At 35.8% G+C, this 16,584-nt stretch overlaps 1 protein-coding gene across 3 annotated transcripts in view; it reads right to left on the bottom strand.

Moving 5' to 3' along the window:
• Positions 1–220: 220 nt before the first annotated feature.
• The window catches only part of LOC149254278 (uncharacterized), a 129,140-nt gene continuing 112,776 nt past the window's right edge, over positions 221–16,584 (bottom strand). The window contains exons 2-4 of one of the 3 annotated variants that reach the window (XR_016267133.1): positions 11,820–12,007; positions 884–962; positions 700–734 (exon numbers count right to left, since the gene is read on the bottom strand). Coding sequence is in view for 2 of the 3 variants with exons in the window: in XM_089460115.1 (XP_089316241.1) it covers positions 648–734; positions 884–962 (166 nt within the window). In the remaining variant the exon portion in view is untranslated. Of the gene's footprint in view, positions 735–883; positions 963–11,819; positions 12,008–16,584 lie in introns of all 3 variants that reach the window. The other 2 variants (XM_089460115.1, XM_089460116.1) reach the window with 2 other exon arrangements.

The following is a 16,584-nucleotide window of genomic DNA, read 5'->3' as shown; positions in this document are numbered from 1 at the left end:
GACTGCTAACACAAACGTTATTATGCTAAATGAAATTTAGGGTCAAATATGGTTAACCTGCATAACGAAATTAAAGAGCCCACAACAAACAGCCAACTATTACAATTGAGAACTTGGCTAATCTCCCCGACAACATAGTAGGAAATTACAGAGGGTGGATAGCTATGGTACTAACAATAAATTTCCAACCAGCCCATCACTTCTGATAAAAAACACAGCATTGATGAACAAAGGTAATGTTGCAGGATGCAAAATTTAGATGTATACAAGGTTCAGCCGCATGACAGAAATTAAAAGAGTGTGCAACAAGGTTTTTAACATTTTGCAAGTTTTCGTTTCTGTGTATCACCTTAGGAGCTTGAACCATTACACTTTGCCAAACAAAACCCAGGGAGGGACTGAGCTTCTAATGCCTTAAAAACAGATATGTTCAACTGACTTCTGCAATTATGGAAAAATTACTTGTTAATCATGGCAGATGATCAAACTGATATAGTGGTTACTTGTTTAAGAGCTAGTACGATCACTTGGAAACTGTTTTCCATGCTTCCAGCAACAACAAATCAATAAGCTGCTCATTGAAATATGTGGAATGAAGCTTGAAGGGTGCTGGAAAACTGACGGTATTTTAGCAAAGATAACTTCTGTCACTGATGTAGACAAGTGATAGCTATAACTGGCACATAAAGAATTCTGATGTCACTCAGCTTAGCCTTGTCATTGCATTGTGGACACTACACAATTTTTGCAGAAATACAAAATTATAATCTCCAAGTAATATAATATAAATTTGATTATCATTTTCCAGAACTTTATTGTCTTAATAGTTTATCTAATATCATGCCATGGAAATCAACAATATATGAGTTTTAAATATTTTTACCTTGCCAATGTTGTCCTCATGTTGCTGAAGCCACTTTCTAATACATGACATGCCAAACATGTGTCCACAGGCAAGGGAGCTGAATTTCCATATTTCAAATGTTAGTCTTTGGACATTTGAGGTCTCCTTTACATAGGAAAAAAAATCATTGTGCTGTAAGAAAGACAATTATCTGATTTCTGATAGCAAGATTTAGAGGGCTTAAAAACAGCAGACAGACATAAGAGTATTATTACTAACTAAAGTTGGTCTATGCACTCTCTTGAAGAAACAACCAAGGAAAGAGATCATTGGAACAATCAGTCATGGAAAAAAATATTGACAGCTGAGTCATTCCCTGAAGACTTCAACACAGTTTTTCATCTAACATGGTTATTTTCCTAAAAGTGCCGTTGTCTAGGATGATTACATATCCAGAAAACAGTTTCTTCCCTAGCATGCCTTGGAAGAGATGAAGGCCACGTATCAGAAAATATACTACAGATTTTGATTAGAAAGTTTTAATATCCTTTCATTATAACAAGAAAGAGAGTCAAAACGTGCATGTTATGATTCTAGAGGTAAAAGAAATAAGCAAAAATACCTGTATGACCAATCCAAACGACTGCCAATGTGCTAGCATAACTGAACATGGTTATTGGAAGGATGAATGCACATATATAAGTAGTTCATTCATTAATTATCAATTAAGAACATTACTAATGACTTGCGACTCTCATAGGATATTGATTGTGTACAAAAGGATATATTGACCTTGACGAGCTATTTTATTACCATGCAATTGGAAACAAGATAGATCATCATTAAGCCCCAAGGGTTAGCTCAACTGGTCGAGTCCCCGTTGTTAAGTGCCTCGCCAATCGGGAGGTCACAGGGTCAATTCTCCTCGATGCCCTTGGGGTTAGGCCCTACTAGTCTAGCCGATGGGCTTTAAAAGATTCCCTTCGGGGTTGATCTGCCCAGATTTTCCCGTGGATGTAACGGCCACCCAATGTCCGTGAACCACATCGTAAAAAAAAAGATAGATCATCATTAAATTGTCAACTCAGGGTACTAATGCTTGCGAGATGTCATGCACTGTATGTGCAGATTACAGATTCTTAACTTCCACTAGTTTTCTAACATGCTTCTATTGTAAAGAAATAAATTCCATTACCATCTAGGAAATGAAATGAAATTGCATGAAACAAAGCACACCACTTTGCAGAAAAATAAACACACGACAAAATAAATAAACACTTGCAATTTCAAGGCTATTGTATGGCTCCTCTAAGAATGATACCATCTGCAATCTAATCTTGTGATAAGACATATTTTGCTCCATTATTAGACTGTAATCATGAGCGAGTTCCTAGCTTAAATAGCCTATGCTGCAGAAAAAGACATTCTCCAAGAAATAAAAATAAATAATTACCAAAACAAATGAACATAAACAAAAATTAAACTATAACATATTCCTACAGCATATATACAGAGCATGCTCAATGCATTGCCTTGGAGTGGGCACCCTCCAAGGGTTTGGCCTGTGCACCTCTCTAAAGGAGCACCCAACTAAAGTTAACCCGTGACCATACATAGCAAAACTATGTTGATCTTATATATTACTTGATGGAAAAAAAATATATTACAGCAATAACAACACTCTTTGTATCCCCCAGGAATGAGAATGCTCTCATTTTTATAGCATGAGAGGGTATCATTCATGCTCATAAATAGAAACAACAGTGTCCCTATATTCCCGAGAGGTTTGTTGTTAGTTATAAACTGAAATTGAGAGGGTTGTGGTCCCAATTGATTGCATCCTCTTCAAATGAGATACAATACTAACTAACCAATTGCTGATTGCAAATGCCAGGGCTGTGAATTAGTTAGGTCTTTAAAATTGGGGATGTTGTGATCCATATACAACAAAACAATAAAACTCGCTGCTGATCCAATTAATTGATGCATAAAGATGCCCTATTTGTCATTATGTGAAAGGGCAAACTTGGTGCTGGGTGTTGCTACTTGCTTCATCACGTGCACAGGATGTTGTTATCATGGCATATTGTTTTAACTGCACAGGTTACAATTGGTTAAAATGATACTCTGTTCATTTGATCACAGGTACCCTATTTTGGTCATGTGAAAATGCTCTGTTCCAGCCTATATTGCATGTGAAGACCCTCGTGATGACATGGACATGTTGGAGATGCACTATAGGTTATATCAACTAACTTCATTAAAAATCACACGTGAAATGTAGCTGCCCAATGAATTTAAAATTATCCTGTATGTGGAGAAATGGAATTGCATGTGCAGGTATGCAAAATCTGCCCTTCAGCCATTGAAATTGGAATTATTTCCGTTTGCATATTCCCACATTGTTGTACTATTGGATTCATGGCATATTCATGGTATTTTTTAATTAAATTCTGAATTTGTTGCTACAAGCCCGATTTCATAGCAAGCTGCTACAAGCCCAATTTCCTAGCAAACTATTTGGACTCTCAAGAACCTGACAGTTGTAGCAACTATAATAATGACCTTAATATATGGCAAGGGATGTGAAACAACCATGATTGAAGAATCCATAGCATGTGAACTTTTAAATCAAAATCCTATAACAACTTGTCTATGTGTTAGCTATTACTTCGAAAATAAATACAAAATATGCTAATTATTTCCTAATGTTGGTCATAATTCAATAAAATACTTTGAAGTGCAATGGAAAACACTTCGATCCTAGATCTTGCATATGAGCATTTAAGTGGATAATATAGGATCGTGTGTACATGAAAAGAGAATAAAAATAAGAAGAAGAAGATGTTTAAAGATGGTAATTTTGTGACTCATCATCTCCCCCAAACTGAATATGTTGCATGTCCTCATCCAAACTTGTTCCTCTGTATCAACCAAGCTGTAAGGAGACATAATCCTTATCTTTTCAAATGCATACCAAGTTAGCAACCTTAGAAGTATTTTGGTTGCATCTGTAGCAGTGTTGCGAAAATCACGATTTTCAAATCAGCCAATTAAATCAGCGATTATTTCATTTTGAAAAAATACCGATTTTTCCCAAAAATTAGTTTTTGTATTTTTTAATTTTTTTAAATTTTTGTGTATTTTTTTTATTTTGCCAATTTTTACGATTTTTTCTTTTTCCGGACCCTCACTGATTTAATCCTGATCGCAATTATCGCAACATTGATCTGTAGCACTGGCGGATATGTGGATTACTACTAAGAATAGAAGCACACTGCAAGATTTGTAGCATAATTTAAAGATGAAGGAGGTGTGCCATACAAGACTAGTAATAAGCATGTAGCACAAAAACTCACGATGGATTGATAGAAGCAAATTCTCTTTATTCAACAACGACTGGAATTGGAACCGTAGCTTGGCATTGTAATTGGGCCAAGTTACTTTATTGGGTGGGTTAGGAGTGTGTGGTAAGCAAGAAGTTATGGAGGTCTTGTGAAGGAAAGAGGCAGGTTGAAGTTGCAATGTGATAGCAGCGGTTACATAAATGGTATTCTGAGGAAATTATTGACTTTCAAAGTTAACCATAGAAACAAAGAAAATTTCAATCACTTCAGTGGACAATTTAAGTTGGGAAAGATGCATGGGCATACCATGGTGCTTTAGGTCAGATTATTGCTCTAGCAATGGGGCTTGGATTCTTTAGCACGAATATTTAATTGATTTCCAAAGCAATTCTTCATTTGTTTTGTACTCTGTTCACCACTTTATGGAATGTCCTTGTGTTGTAGGTTAGCAGCTAGGAAAAGTCTACAGCAAGTCCTGGGAACTTGATCTTTGGACATGGTTCATTCAAGGTCTCAGCATTATATGACAGTGTACTTGTTTGCATGGCTTGGTGGCATGCCCATTTCATGAAAGTTTGTGTTTGAAAATAACTTGTGCATGGATTGAAATCCATGATCCCTCTTTGACCTGACAAAAAAAAAAGACTAGCATTTTGCCTGCAACACAAGGTGAGATTATGGACGAAAATAGCTATGATGACTTTCTTCCTCCAATAAATAACCAAATGATTGCAATCAATGCATATAACACATCTCTTAAAGGATTCATTGAAAATTTTTCATTCTTACTTGCTGAGTGTTAAATTGTGTAACTATGGTCGGTCTTCATAATGTATATTTTAGCCTTTAATGAATTTTTGTAAGCATGTTCTTCATGCTAGAGTCAAAAAGAAAATATTAGTAGACATGTTCTTCATGTTGGTTGAAAAAGAGAAAAAATTGAATTTATAAAAGATAAATTTTAGGCTACAAAGATGAAGTCGGCCTCCTCCTAGTCAAGTCGGACCAGCCTCTATGAGGCACCCATTTGGCCAGCAAGAAATATATAAATAAGAGTGATTTGACCTCTTCCTAGTGCAATTCAGATTACTCATTCAAGAATGTATGTTTTCTGTTGATCAAGCGAAGGAAGGACAAATCTAGAAGGACGAAGATAAGTAGTCTCTCTTGATTAGCCCTCGCTCTTATGGATTCAATCTTGTTCTTGGCTCTCGCACGTGTGACAAGGAAGGCAGATCTTCTGATGTACTACAGGATTACAAGACCGAATTTGTGGGAGGCCGAATTTCTGCGGCAAAAGAGGGTACATTCTGAGAAAGGCAAAAGGCCTAATCTATTATGTGGGCAGGTGACTTGACTAGGAGGATGGACCAGGTTTGACCTATTTATTGACTAAGATGTATCTCTGTTGAATTGAAAATTTCTTTATTGAAAAAGTTGTTGGGTTTTTCACCGTGTGGGCTTTCCTAGGGTAAAATCTTGTGTTCTTTGTTTGGCTGTCTCTTCATGATCCTACTGTTATATATGTTGTATTGTTGATGTATTTTTGTGTAATTGCTTAATGATGGAATCATGGATAAAAATATGTACAAGAATTAAACTCATTAGAAGCAATTATCACAATAAAAGACGCTCTGAAAAATCAACATGGTATATGAGCTATAGGTGAAAGAGCAGCCACAAAAAGAAGCCCTAAATCTCAGATAGACTGACTGTCACTGCTTATGGAACTCTTATAAAAGGAAAGTCCAGTCAAAGAACTTTTACATCTATGAAGAAGCCCTAGTCCAAAAATCCCAGGTAGACCGAAAAATTCAGAAGCAAATTGCAGGGGGTTGAAAATCCTTAGGAGATCTGAGGAATCTTAGTCAATGACCAAGGATTCTTTCAGCCAATGGTAAAATCAGTCTTCAATTGCTTTGATCCTAACTTGAACTATTGAATAAATAATGTCTTGTTCTATAGAAATCTAAGCCTCAGATTGAAAAAAGATCAGATAGCAAAAGGCCAAAAAGCCTCAAGGTTAATTCCAAGAAGATCTCAGGACAAATGTTAGAAGGTCAAATGGCTTTAACAAATGACCTCTGTAAAATTTCAGTCAAGTCAGCTTACATTTTTTAATGTGCAACCATTTTGTGACTTGATCAAAGTCTCATAAATCCATGGAGCATACCTTGTTCACAAGAAGAAGTCCTGAGCATAAATCTTGTGATTTTGTCATCAAGGAATCTCAGTCATAACCTCAGAAGTACAAAATTCCTAAATATAGTTACAGGAGACTAAATATGACCTCAATTGGCTAAGGATCATGACCACAGTAACCGAGCTTTGTTTCTACAATGATTGTTGAAAGAATAAATTGAAGAATCCAAGTCACTTAAGGAGCTGATAATGACAAAATCACTCTTCTTGAAGATCTGTTATGATACTAGATACAATACATATTGACTGATTCAAATGACTCTATTTCTCTTGAAAAGCATACTACAGTGATGATCAAAATCGAATATGAGGTCTGGTAATGGAGACATATAAAAGCAACAAGTCTGAAGATTGACGCTTGAAGTATGAAGTATGTATTATCATTTTTGTTCTTAGATCTCAAGAAGAGCTCTGTAAAGACCAAGCATAGGTCTAGCATGACTTGTATGAAAGGTTGGATCTCTATATTTTGAGGATTGAAAAACTCATCAATGCAGTAGTGTATCAGCGACAAACCTTTAATGTTTAATAATCTTCAACGAACTATCATTAACATGTGACATGAAAGATGTCTTGATATGACAACTCTACTCTTTGAGTTGTGGCTGAAATCAAGACATAGCCACATAAGAAAAGTATGTGACCTTTGCTCAGGTTCCGAAAGATTTTAGTATCGAACATGTGCCTCCTTTTGAAAATGTTGCTTTGTATCTCAAAATAAGCAAGATATGTCATAAACCCTGCATTACAATTGATTGTTGAAGAATGGTATCTATTTTATGACTTATGGATGATCAGTCTTGAAAGAAAGAAAGAAAGGTATCACTGTCACTAAGTATGCCTTTGGAGAAAGCCTACTTACAATGGAAAAGATGTCAAATTGTCTCTTAAGAATCATGATGATGTATTGGAAACAGGGAATTCGGAGAAGTTATTGAAATAATCATAAGATTACCTAACCTTAAAATGTTAGATGTTGAATTGAATAAGCCTGGTAATTAGAATCTAAAGATGATCCTTCTAAGGTCACTTAGTTGGCCCAAATATCTTGAGTACAGTTTTCAGAAGGAAAGGCCAAGTCGTGTGCAGACCTAGTATTATGACAAGTCAAAAATGACTAAAGACTTTGAAATTTTTATTGAATCTATTGATGTCTGGAAAGATATCTTGCATCTATTGCCATGAATGTTGGGTGCTATTCTTTGCACATTGAAATGAAGGCCAAGCCTTTATGGACAAAATACAGTTGTTAAAAGGATTTAGAGAAAGCAGAGTTTATTGGATCATCATTGGACATTCTTGACGGATCAAGGACATTTCAATTCTAGGGTTTGTAAACCCTAGCAAGCAACAAAACCTGAATGAGAAAGCCCTAGGGCTTATGGGCAAAACCCTAGGATTGGATGCTTCCATTGAAAGAAGAAACCCTAGCCTTTGCAAGGAAAGAATGACATCATGATGATGATGTGGATGAGGTTGATAAAGGTGCTAGATGGATGCAAGAAGATTAAATATCAAGGGGGATCTGACATTCTTCTCAAAAGATAAGCATCTTATATCTCTCTTATTTGTCTCTCGTCTTTGAATTTTTTGCTTGGTTGTAATTGTTCTTCCATGACCTCCTAGTGAAGATTACAAGTCAAGAGTGAAGGTTGCCAAGGCTCTGACAAGTGACAACAGATGAAAAGAATGGAAGAACAAAGCAAAGCTTGTGACAAGAGGACTTGTGTTAAGAGATATTGTACTAAATGAGATCTGGACTCGGAAGGAGCAAACAGTGTACAATAGATGGCAAGAAGTACATACTACAAAGTGAAGGATTATTCAAATAAGAGGGAGAAGAATATGAGGTCAGGTACACTTCTATTGAAAAATTATTATCTTTATGATTTCTATTAAAAACTACACTAGATGGATGGAGAGATTGACTTCCTTGATGAAAGAAGAGTGTACATAAGAGCTACCTCAAGCTTGTGAGGTACATGATGAGGTCTTATACTTGAAAGCAAAAAGAAGGTTTGTACAGGGTCCTCATATTTGATACACTTAATGGATCAAGGTTGATCCTATATATGGTTTGTTTTCTGACGATAACAGAAGAAACCATGTGTCAAAAGGAGCAGCATTGACCAAAAAGATTTGTTCTAGAGTGAGCAGTTAAGGTTTCCTCAGGAACCCCTACTTTAGCTTCAGGGGGAGTAGATCTTTGGATTCAAAGTGAAGGATTTTCGATAGTCGATCCACTTTAATAGCATTAGTGGCAGAGGGAGCAACCAGGATTGCCATGACAGGATCTATTCCAAAAAGAACACCCAATTAGGGTAACCTGAAAGTAGCCAACATGATGGATCACAAGAAGGAAGCATATCAGTCTATGGTGGAGCCAAGGCATTTAGCTCAACATGTGTTAAAGTACCAGCATGGTACAATTGGTCATGGAACAGTCAGTTATGGTTTGAGATATGACTCAAACAATGATGTATAGCTACAGGGATATACAGATTTTGACTAGGCAGCAAGTGCAAATGACAGGAAGAGTTCTTCAAGAGGATGCTTCGGTTTGAGCTCTATTATGATTTCTTGGACAAGCAGGAAGCAGAAATCTGTCGCACTCAGCACTGCAGAAGAAGAGTATATCCCAGCCTATGAAGTTTGTACTGAAGCAGTGTGACTTCAGAAGCTGATTGCAGGATTGTTTAATCAGATGTGGATGACAGAATGATGACCGATCAAGGCACCTTAAGATCTAGTACCAAGACAAAGTACAAAAAGAGAGCAGTATGGCTCCAGTATTATCAAATAGATTGTCTTGGACAAACTTGGAGTCATAGAGCATGTCTCTCTCAGCAAGAGGGAGTGATGAGAAAGCAACATCAAAGGACAATTATTCTTCTGAAGAATAATCCTATACCTCTCAGTGAGAGAGAGTGTTGATATGATAGCATCATGGACAATCATTCTCCATTTCTAAAAGAGGTTGCTAGTTGAGGAGAATGTTCCAGCAGAGGGCAGTCATTCTCCCCGTGTCTAAGAGCTTGACCAATTGGGGAGAATGGCCCAGTAGAGGACAGTCATTTTCCCTATGTCAAAGATGTTGACCAATTGGGGAGAATGGTCCTAGAAGCTCAGGATCACTCAATTGAGTGTGTGGCTTTCAACATCAAGCTCAGTCTCTCCAGATTGGATGAGGAGCTCATTTAGCATCGGCCCTGATTGCTCATGTAGAGTGTGGCCTTTGGAGTTTCACCACAAGTCAAAGAGATTGACCAAGATGGTGAACCAAGACTAGTCTAGGTCAGGAGTACCAACCAAGATTATGGGTCAGTGGTATCGACCAGAGTTATGATGACTAGTTGATGCTAAATGTTATGCCATGTGTCAGGAGTACTGACCAAGATTATGGGTCAGTGGTACCGACCAGTTGTGGAAACTAGTTGATGTTGATGATTTACCATATGTCAAAGTTGTTGACTAGATTATGGTAATTGGATGATGATGCTATATGTCAAAGATGTTGACTAGATGATGTTGATGATGTTAGAGATGTAGATGATGTTGATGATTTACCATATGTCAAATATGTTAACAAGGTTGATGATGATTTTGTTATAACCTTTTCATAGATAAATTCTATCAACATGAGAACATCTAGATAGTCATTATGAATACCTCCCTAGTTAAGAGGGAGTGTTGAATTTTGTAACTATGGTCAGTCTTCATAATGTATATTTTAGCCTTCAATGAATTTTTGTAAGCATGTTCTTTATGCTAGAGTCAAAAATAAAATATTCGTAGACATGTTCTTCATGTTGGTCAAAATAGAGAAAATTTTGAATTTATAAAAGATAAATCTTAGGCTCCAAAAGATGAAGTTGGCCTCCTCCTAGTCAAGTCGACCTAGCCTCTAAGAGGCACTTATTCGGCTAGCAAGAAAAATATAAATAAGAGTGATTCGACCTCCTCCATGTGCAATTTGGATTACTCATCCAAGAAAGTATGTTTTTTGTTGATCATGCGGAGGAAGGACAAAGATAAGGAGAAGCCTCTCTCTCGATTAGCCCTCACTCTTATGGATTCAATCTTGTTCTTGGCTCTCGCACATGTGACAAGAAAGGAAAAGCTTCTGATATACTACAGGATTACAGAACCAAAGTTTTGGAAGGACGAATTTTTGTGGTGAAAGAGAGTAAATTTTGAGAAAGGTTGTTGGGTTTTAACTTTTTCCCCATGTGGGTGTTCCCAGGGTAAACTATTGTGTTCTTTGTTTAGTTGTCTCTTCATGATCCTATTGTTATATATGTTGTATTGTTGATGTCTTTTTGTGTAATTGTTTAATGTTGTAATCACGGATAAAAATATGTAAAAGAATTAAAGTCATTAGAAGCAATTATCATAATAAAAGACCCTGTGAAAAATCAACATTGAGTGGTGCCCAACCTAGACTACCCAATAGTAATTTGATGATAAATCCTTAGTCTGATGTCTGATCAGAGTGATGCCAAAGCCAAATTAAAGTAGATTCATAGGGCTATCTCTAGTATAAATAGGTTTGAAATTGATTTTAAATGTATATCAAAAATGCTGAGAAATAGGTTGCAGGGTATAGCTGTTTTTTATTTCCAAACTAGACCAATAATCACTTTTTTTGTCATAACTTTTCGTTCAATAATGGATTAACTTGATTCCAATTAGAGATGAAAGTATATTCATATAGGTATATCCATTAGAAACAGTTTTTACAAATGTGAAGAAATGATAGGTCAAGTATACCAATGAACAGCCTAGGAAACCGAGTTTTAGGAGTGTAGATTTAGGATATGCAATTAGTATGTAGGGCATAACCTCCTAGTACAATATTGAAATGGCATGATTTCAGTTGTTCTGAAAATTAGATTCATAGGAGAATATTCCCTGGAACGGTTTTGAAAGATCTATGCATTTGGTCTTCCAAAAGTGGATTGTCCCAACTCTATGTTGGATAAAGTCATTGCCACAAGAATTCAATAACCAAGTTATTTCTCGCAAACAATGACCTAAGTATGTGAGATTTTCCATAGTTATATAGATTTTAATGCAAAAAAATCCCCATTCCAAAAATTACAAATATGCAATACCTAGGATTTGTGATATGACGTACACAAAATGTGAAAATAATAGCTACAAGCATTCCATAGAAACTTGCCACAAAATTTTAAAAAATGGTGTCTCTCTTATAGTATGATTTGGATATCACTGAATTTTTTTGAGTGTGTTGCTCTCAATGTTATTAATCCCTCTAACAAAAATCTAATTTAACCATATCATAATTTTCAAGATACAAATCAATTACCATAAGTCAATTTTAATGTGCATGCTTAGAACTCCAGGAATTATAGTTTCAAAGTTAAGGGACGTATTCCAAATTTCATGAATAATGTACAACATACCTCCTTGGAATGGTTGTCACTTTCTTTTAATGTTCATGTGGGAACTTCATGAGGCATCTCTGACTCTTAGCATTGTCCCAAGCACCACCAAGGTCGGAAACAAAAAAATGGAAACCTTCTTTAAATAACCTCTCTCTTGACTTTTCCTCTAGTGGAATCCTTATTCATCAATACTTATTCCAAGCTTCCTATAAAAGATATCAGTACAATGGGTGGCTCTTACAACACCACGAAAGAAAATCTTCTTAATGCATGCATCTATATGACCTAGGTTAAATGAAAACACTACATATGAGATTTTACAAAGAGGGTGGTGCACAATTGCTCTTTTCTTATCCATATACCATGTGTTGTCCTCAAAACAAGTGAAAGGAATACTATTGCGCCTCTGACATCTCCTCGGCAATGGCACCAAAATGAGGAGCTATTTTATTATCATACAATTGGAAACAAGATAAATCATCATTAAATTGTCAACTCAGGGTACTAATGCTTGCGAGATGTCATGCACTATATCTGCATGCTACAAATTCTTAACTTCCACTAGTTTTCTTACATACTCTTATCATAAAAAAATTAAATTCATTATTATCGAGGAAATGAAATGAAATTGCAAAAAACAAAACAGACCACACTTGCGGGAAAATAAACATATGACAAGATAAATAGACACTTATCATTTCAAATCTAATGTATGGCTCCTCTCTAAGAGTAATACCATGAGCAGTCTAGTCCTGTGATAACACATCTTTTGCTTTGTTATTAGACTATAATCATGAGTGAGTTCCTAGCTTATATAGCCTTTGCTACAACAAAAACATTTTCTACGAAATAAAAAATAATAATTACCAAAACAAATGAACATAAACAAAAATAAAACTATAATATATTCCTTCAGCATACATACAAAGCATGCACAATGCCTTGCCTTGGAGTGGACCCCCTCCAAGGGTTCAAGCTATGCACATCTCTAAAGGAGCACCCAACTAAACTTAACCCATGACCATATATAGCAAAACAATGTTGATCTTGTATATTACTTGATGGAAAAATTATTACAACGCCAGCAACGCTCTTCGTATTGTTGACAAATCAATATGCTTATGTATTAGGGTTGATTTCACTATCATGATAATTACATGTTGTTGACCACTAAGTGTCAACTCCCTATAGCAAGTACACCCCCTTTTCTTCGCAAAAGGGATAGCGCTTGATTGACATGTCTGTGCCATTCAACAATCATCTTCGACTTGATCATACTATGTTGTAAACCCAGTCTGCATGTGTGAATTGTAAATAATCTTAGCGGATATGAGTCATGTATGTAAATTGCCTAGATGGACCTAATTTTCTAGTGATAATCTACGTTCCGGAAGGTTTTTTGTCTCACCGATCCATGATCGGCAGAGTTTTCCTTCAGCCTAACCCCAAAGCCGGAATGAATTTTGTCATTAGAATCTTAGAGGAATCCTAGTGTGTTAATCTGCTAGATTATAGTTGTGTCGCAGAACTGGGTGGTTTATGAGGGTCTATGTCAAATGGGTTTTCCCCCTTGAGATGTAAAGTTGTAAAAGTCATGATGTAAAGTGTCTTGAGGGTTGGAAAATGTTTTAATCCCCTCATAAGTCCTAAGTTCTAGGTCCTAGGTGATTTTTCCAAAGGCTAAGTTCAAGGATCCATTTAAAAATACATTAAAAATTAAAAAAATGAAAACAATAAAAAATTAAAGATATAAATAAACAAAAAATAAATAAATAAATAATAATTAAAAAATAAATAATAAAATAAAATAAAAACTTAGAAATAATAAAATAATAATATTTTTGAGTAAATAAATGCAAAATTTCAATTTTTTAATGCATTAAAAAATTCGACGGATGAGATTAAGAGATATCTTGATCCTCATCGACGATCGAGATCATTTTGACGTGGATCACTCGAACTAGCTGTTGGGAATTTTTCATTTAAATAGGGTGCTAGGGGTCATTTGAGATCATATTCGATCTGTGAGTCTTGTGCTAAAGAAAGCTCTCTTGTAAACTTTTTCTGGTGCTAATAAAGAAAGACTTTCGGGTTGAAATCTTGCTGGTGTTACTCTCCTGAAGTGCTGTGAGCTGTTTTATTTTCTGCATATCTTTATTTTTCAGCCATTAGTAATAGCTTGATTTAGAGTATTGTTGAACACAGGTATCTTGTTCACTTACTAGGGTTTGAATAGTATTAGAATTTCTGAAATAATGGCAGGTATCTCCATTGCATCTGGGATCTAGTATTGTTTTTCTCTCTTTATTGATGGTTGAAGTAAGCTGTGCAGGAAACCCTTATTGAAGAAATCAGTGGGCGTTTGGGGAAGTTCTCGGCTAAACCAACCAACTCCCACAAAGCATTTTCTTGCAGAGCCCAGCCAGTTTCAATCCTGGTTTTATCATTTAACTATATCTTATGAATGCATGAGAGTTTTTCTAAAGTATCTCATAGTAAAATTGAACTTCTGAAAATATTATTGATGATAACTGACAAATCTCGCTGTTGCAGAGTCACAAAGCTGTAAATTTTGTAGCTGGTTTGTAGGGTTTTAGGTTTTTATCCTTGCATATATTATCTCTGGGTGTTTGTTCTGCCATTGCAGGTTGCAGATCTGAAGGTCAGCTTAAATCTTGAAGCTAGATCTAGTCCCTAGGGGGTAAGATCTGGCCTTAGAGTCAGCTATTGCATGAATACTTATTTCAGAGCTGGAAAATCTTTGTGGGGTGTGATAACTAGAAATTCTGAAGCAGAGGAGTATCACTTTATTTGCAAATTTCTGAGAAATTTTAAAGGGTTTATCAGTTTTTGGTTGCATATTATATTTCTCTGGTAAATTTAAACAAAAAATACGTATTTTTATTTGCCCTCTGGAATCTGTCCTGGCATAATTCTTTTCGAAGTTTTATTTGAGGGTTTGATGCTTTGCAAGCTATCCCAAACCTCACGCAGTCTCCATCATTTAATCTGCTGCAGCTCCAATCATTTTCACGCAGTCCTCTTCCCTCTGCATGCTTTCCCTATTCTGCTGCCAACAAATTTGGAACCCGACGCTGTCCATTCCAACTTCAACACATACTCCATTTGTTGTAGCAAGCATATTCACTGGGTATTGTTCTCAGCAGGCACCGATTTCATTATCTATCAGCCTTTACGCTTCTCATTTAGCACTATCACGCTGCGTCCTTTGCGTGGCTGCTATCCTCAGATCCCGCCATTGCAAAACCTGCAAATCGCTACTCTCTCTCCATACGTCCAGCTCTCTTTCATCACCAAACGCTGCTCTGCTGCCGCTGTCAAATCTCACGCAGACCTGCATATTAAAAATAAAAAATAGAGATTGTTGGCCCTTCAGCTATCCGCAATCACCTGTGTGTTACCTCCACGCTGCATTTCTATTGCATATTTCTGCCATTGAAACTGCTGGATCCGCGTGGCTCTCGCTTTGGCCCTTCTCCATCCCGTAGCCTCTCCTCCCTTGCTCCTTGGTCGATGTCGAGCTCCATTTCCTTCACGCGTTTTCCATCTCCGTCGTCCCGCATACACGGAAACACTCAGTAATTTTTTTTATGAACAGGGTAGTGTAGTTAAGATTCGTATTTTGGAATGCATATGGTATAGGGTTTACATTTTGATGAAGTTAGTTTCTTTCTTTTTCTTTTAGAATCAGATTTCATTTGATTTAGGACTTATATTTCATATAATTTTGTATGCGATCAGGTGATTAGTGTTGTATTCAGTTTAGATTTTAGAATTAATTTATATCATAGCTCAAAGGTTTTTTAAATTTCATTTGAGTTACGTTTTTTTATTTATTCCATTTTAATTTTGATAAGAGTTTTGATTTTAAATTTAGATTTAGATTAGATTTTAGATCATTTAAATCTTTTACTTTAGTTTAGTACTAGGACTTTATTTTTGTTTTGTTGCGGCCTTTTAAATAAAAAATTCCTAAAAATTATAAAACTTTGAAAAGGCATAAAAAAAATTCTTTTCTTATAGTTCAGATTTTGAATTATTTTAGTTTAGATTTAATTTTGTTAGAAGTAAATGAAAATAAATATATATATATATATATATATAAAACAAAAAATAAAAAAAATGATAAAAGGTTTCCTTTTAGTTTAGTTCAAATTTTGGATTTAAAGTTTCATTTACTTAGTCTTCAGTCTTGTTTTATTTAAAAACTAAAATATTTTGAGAAGGCTTAACAAAAATTGAAAATTTCATTTTGGCGAATTTTGCAGTGTTTATGTTCCATTTCTCTATGGCTAAATGCACTTAAAGGTTTAGTTAAAGTTAGCTATGTGAAAGTGGTAACTGATCAGCATTTAAATTCTATGATCATTTAAAGCATTTAATTTTTCTTTAAGTTTAATTGCTAGATCATCGTTAAAGCATTGTGAATTTACTGGATATCTTACATTGCTTGGGTTATTTGATGATAAATGTTTGTTTTACATGGTTCATGTTTCTGCAGCATTTGATAAATAATCGTTTAGTCATTTATTTCATAAGGCGCTGGTCTATTAACTTAGTAAAATCATTTTAGTGCTTGTTTCCTTGTGTCTCCCAACCCAACTGTTTCACAGTTGGTCATTCATTTTCCCATAGGGTCTACCCCCCTTAGCCACGGGAGACAGGCTTAAACGGAGAAATCGGGGATCAGAGTGACAGCCCTCGGTCTGAGCGTTGTCGTGACAATCTGTGCGACAACATTTTTGGGCACCGTTGCCGGGGA

The sequence above is a fragment of the Pinus tabuliformis genome, chromosome 7 (assembly GCF_031772625.1).
Source record: "Pinus tabuliformis cultivar Carrire ecotype Pingquan chromosome 7, CPIR1, whole genome shotgun sequence".
In the NCBI taxonomy this organism is placed as follows: Eukaryota; Viridiplantae; Streptophyta; class Pinopsida; order Pinales; family Pinaceae; genus Pinus; species Pinus tabuliformis.
Note: the sequence above shows the minus strand (reverse complement) of the source record. Positions and strands in the feature narration are given on the sequence as shown.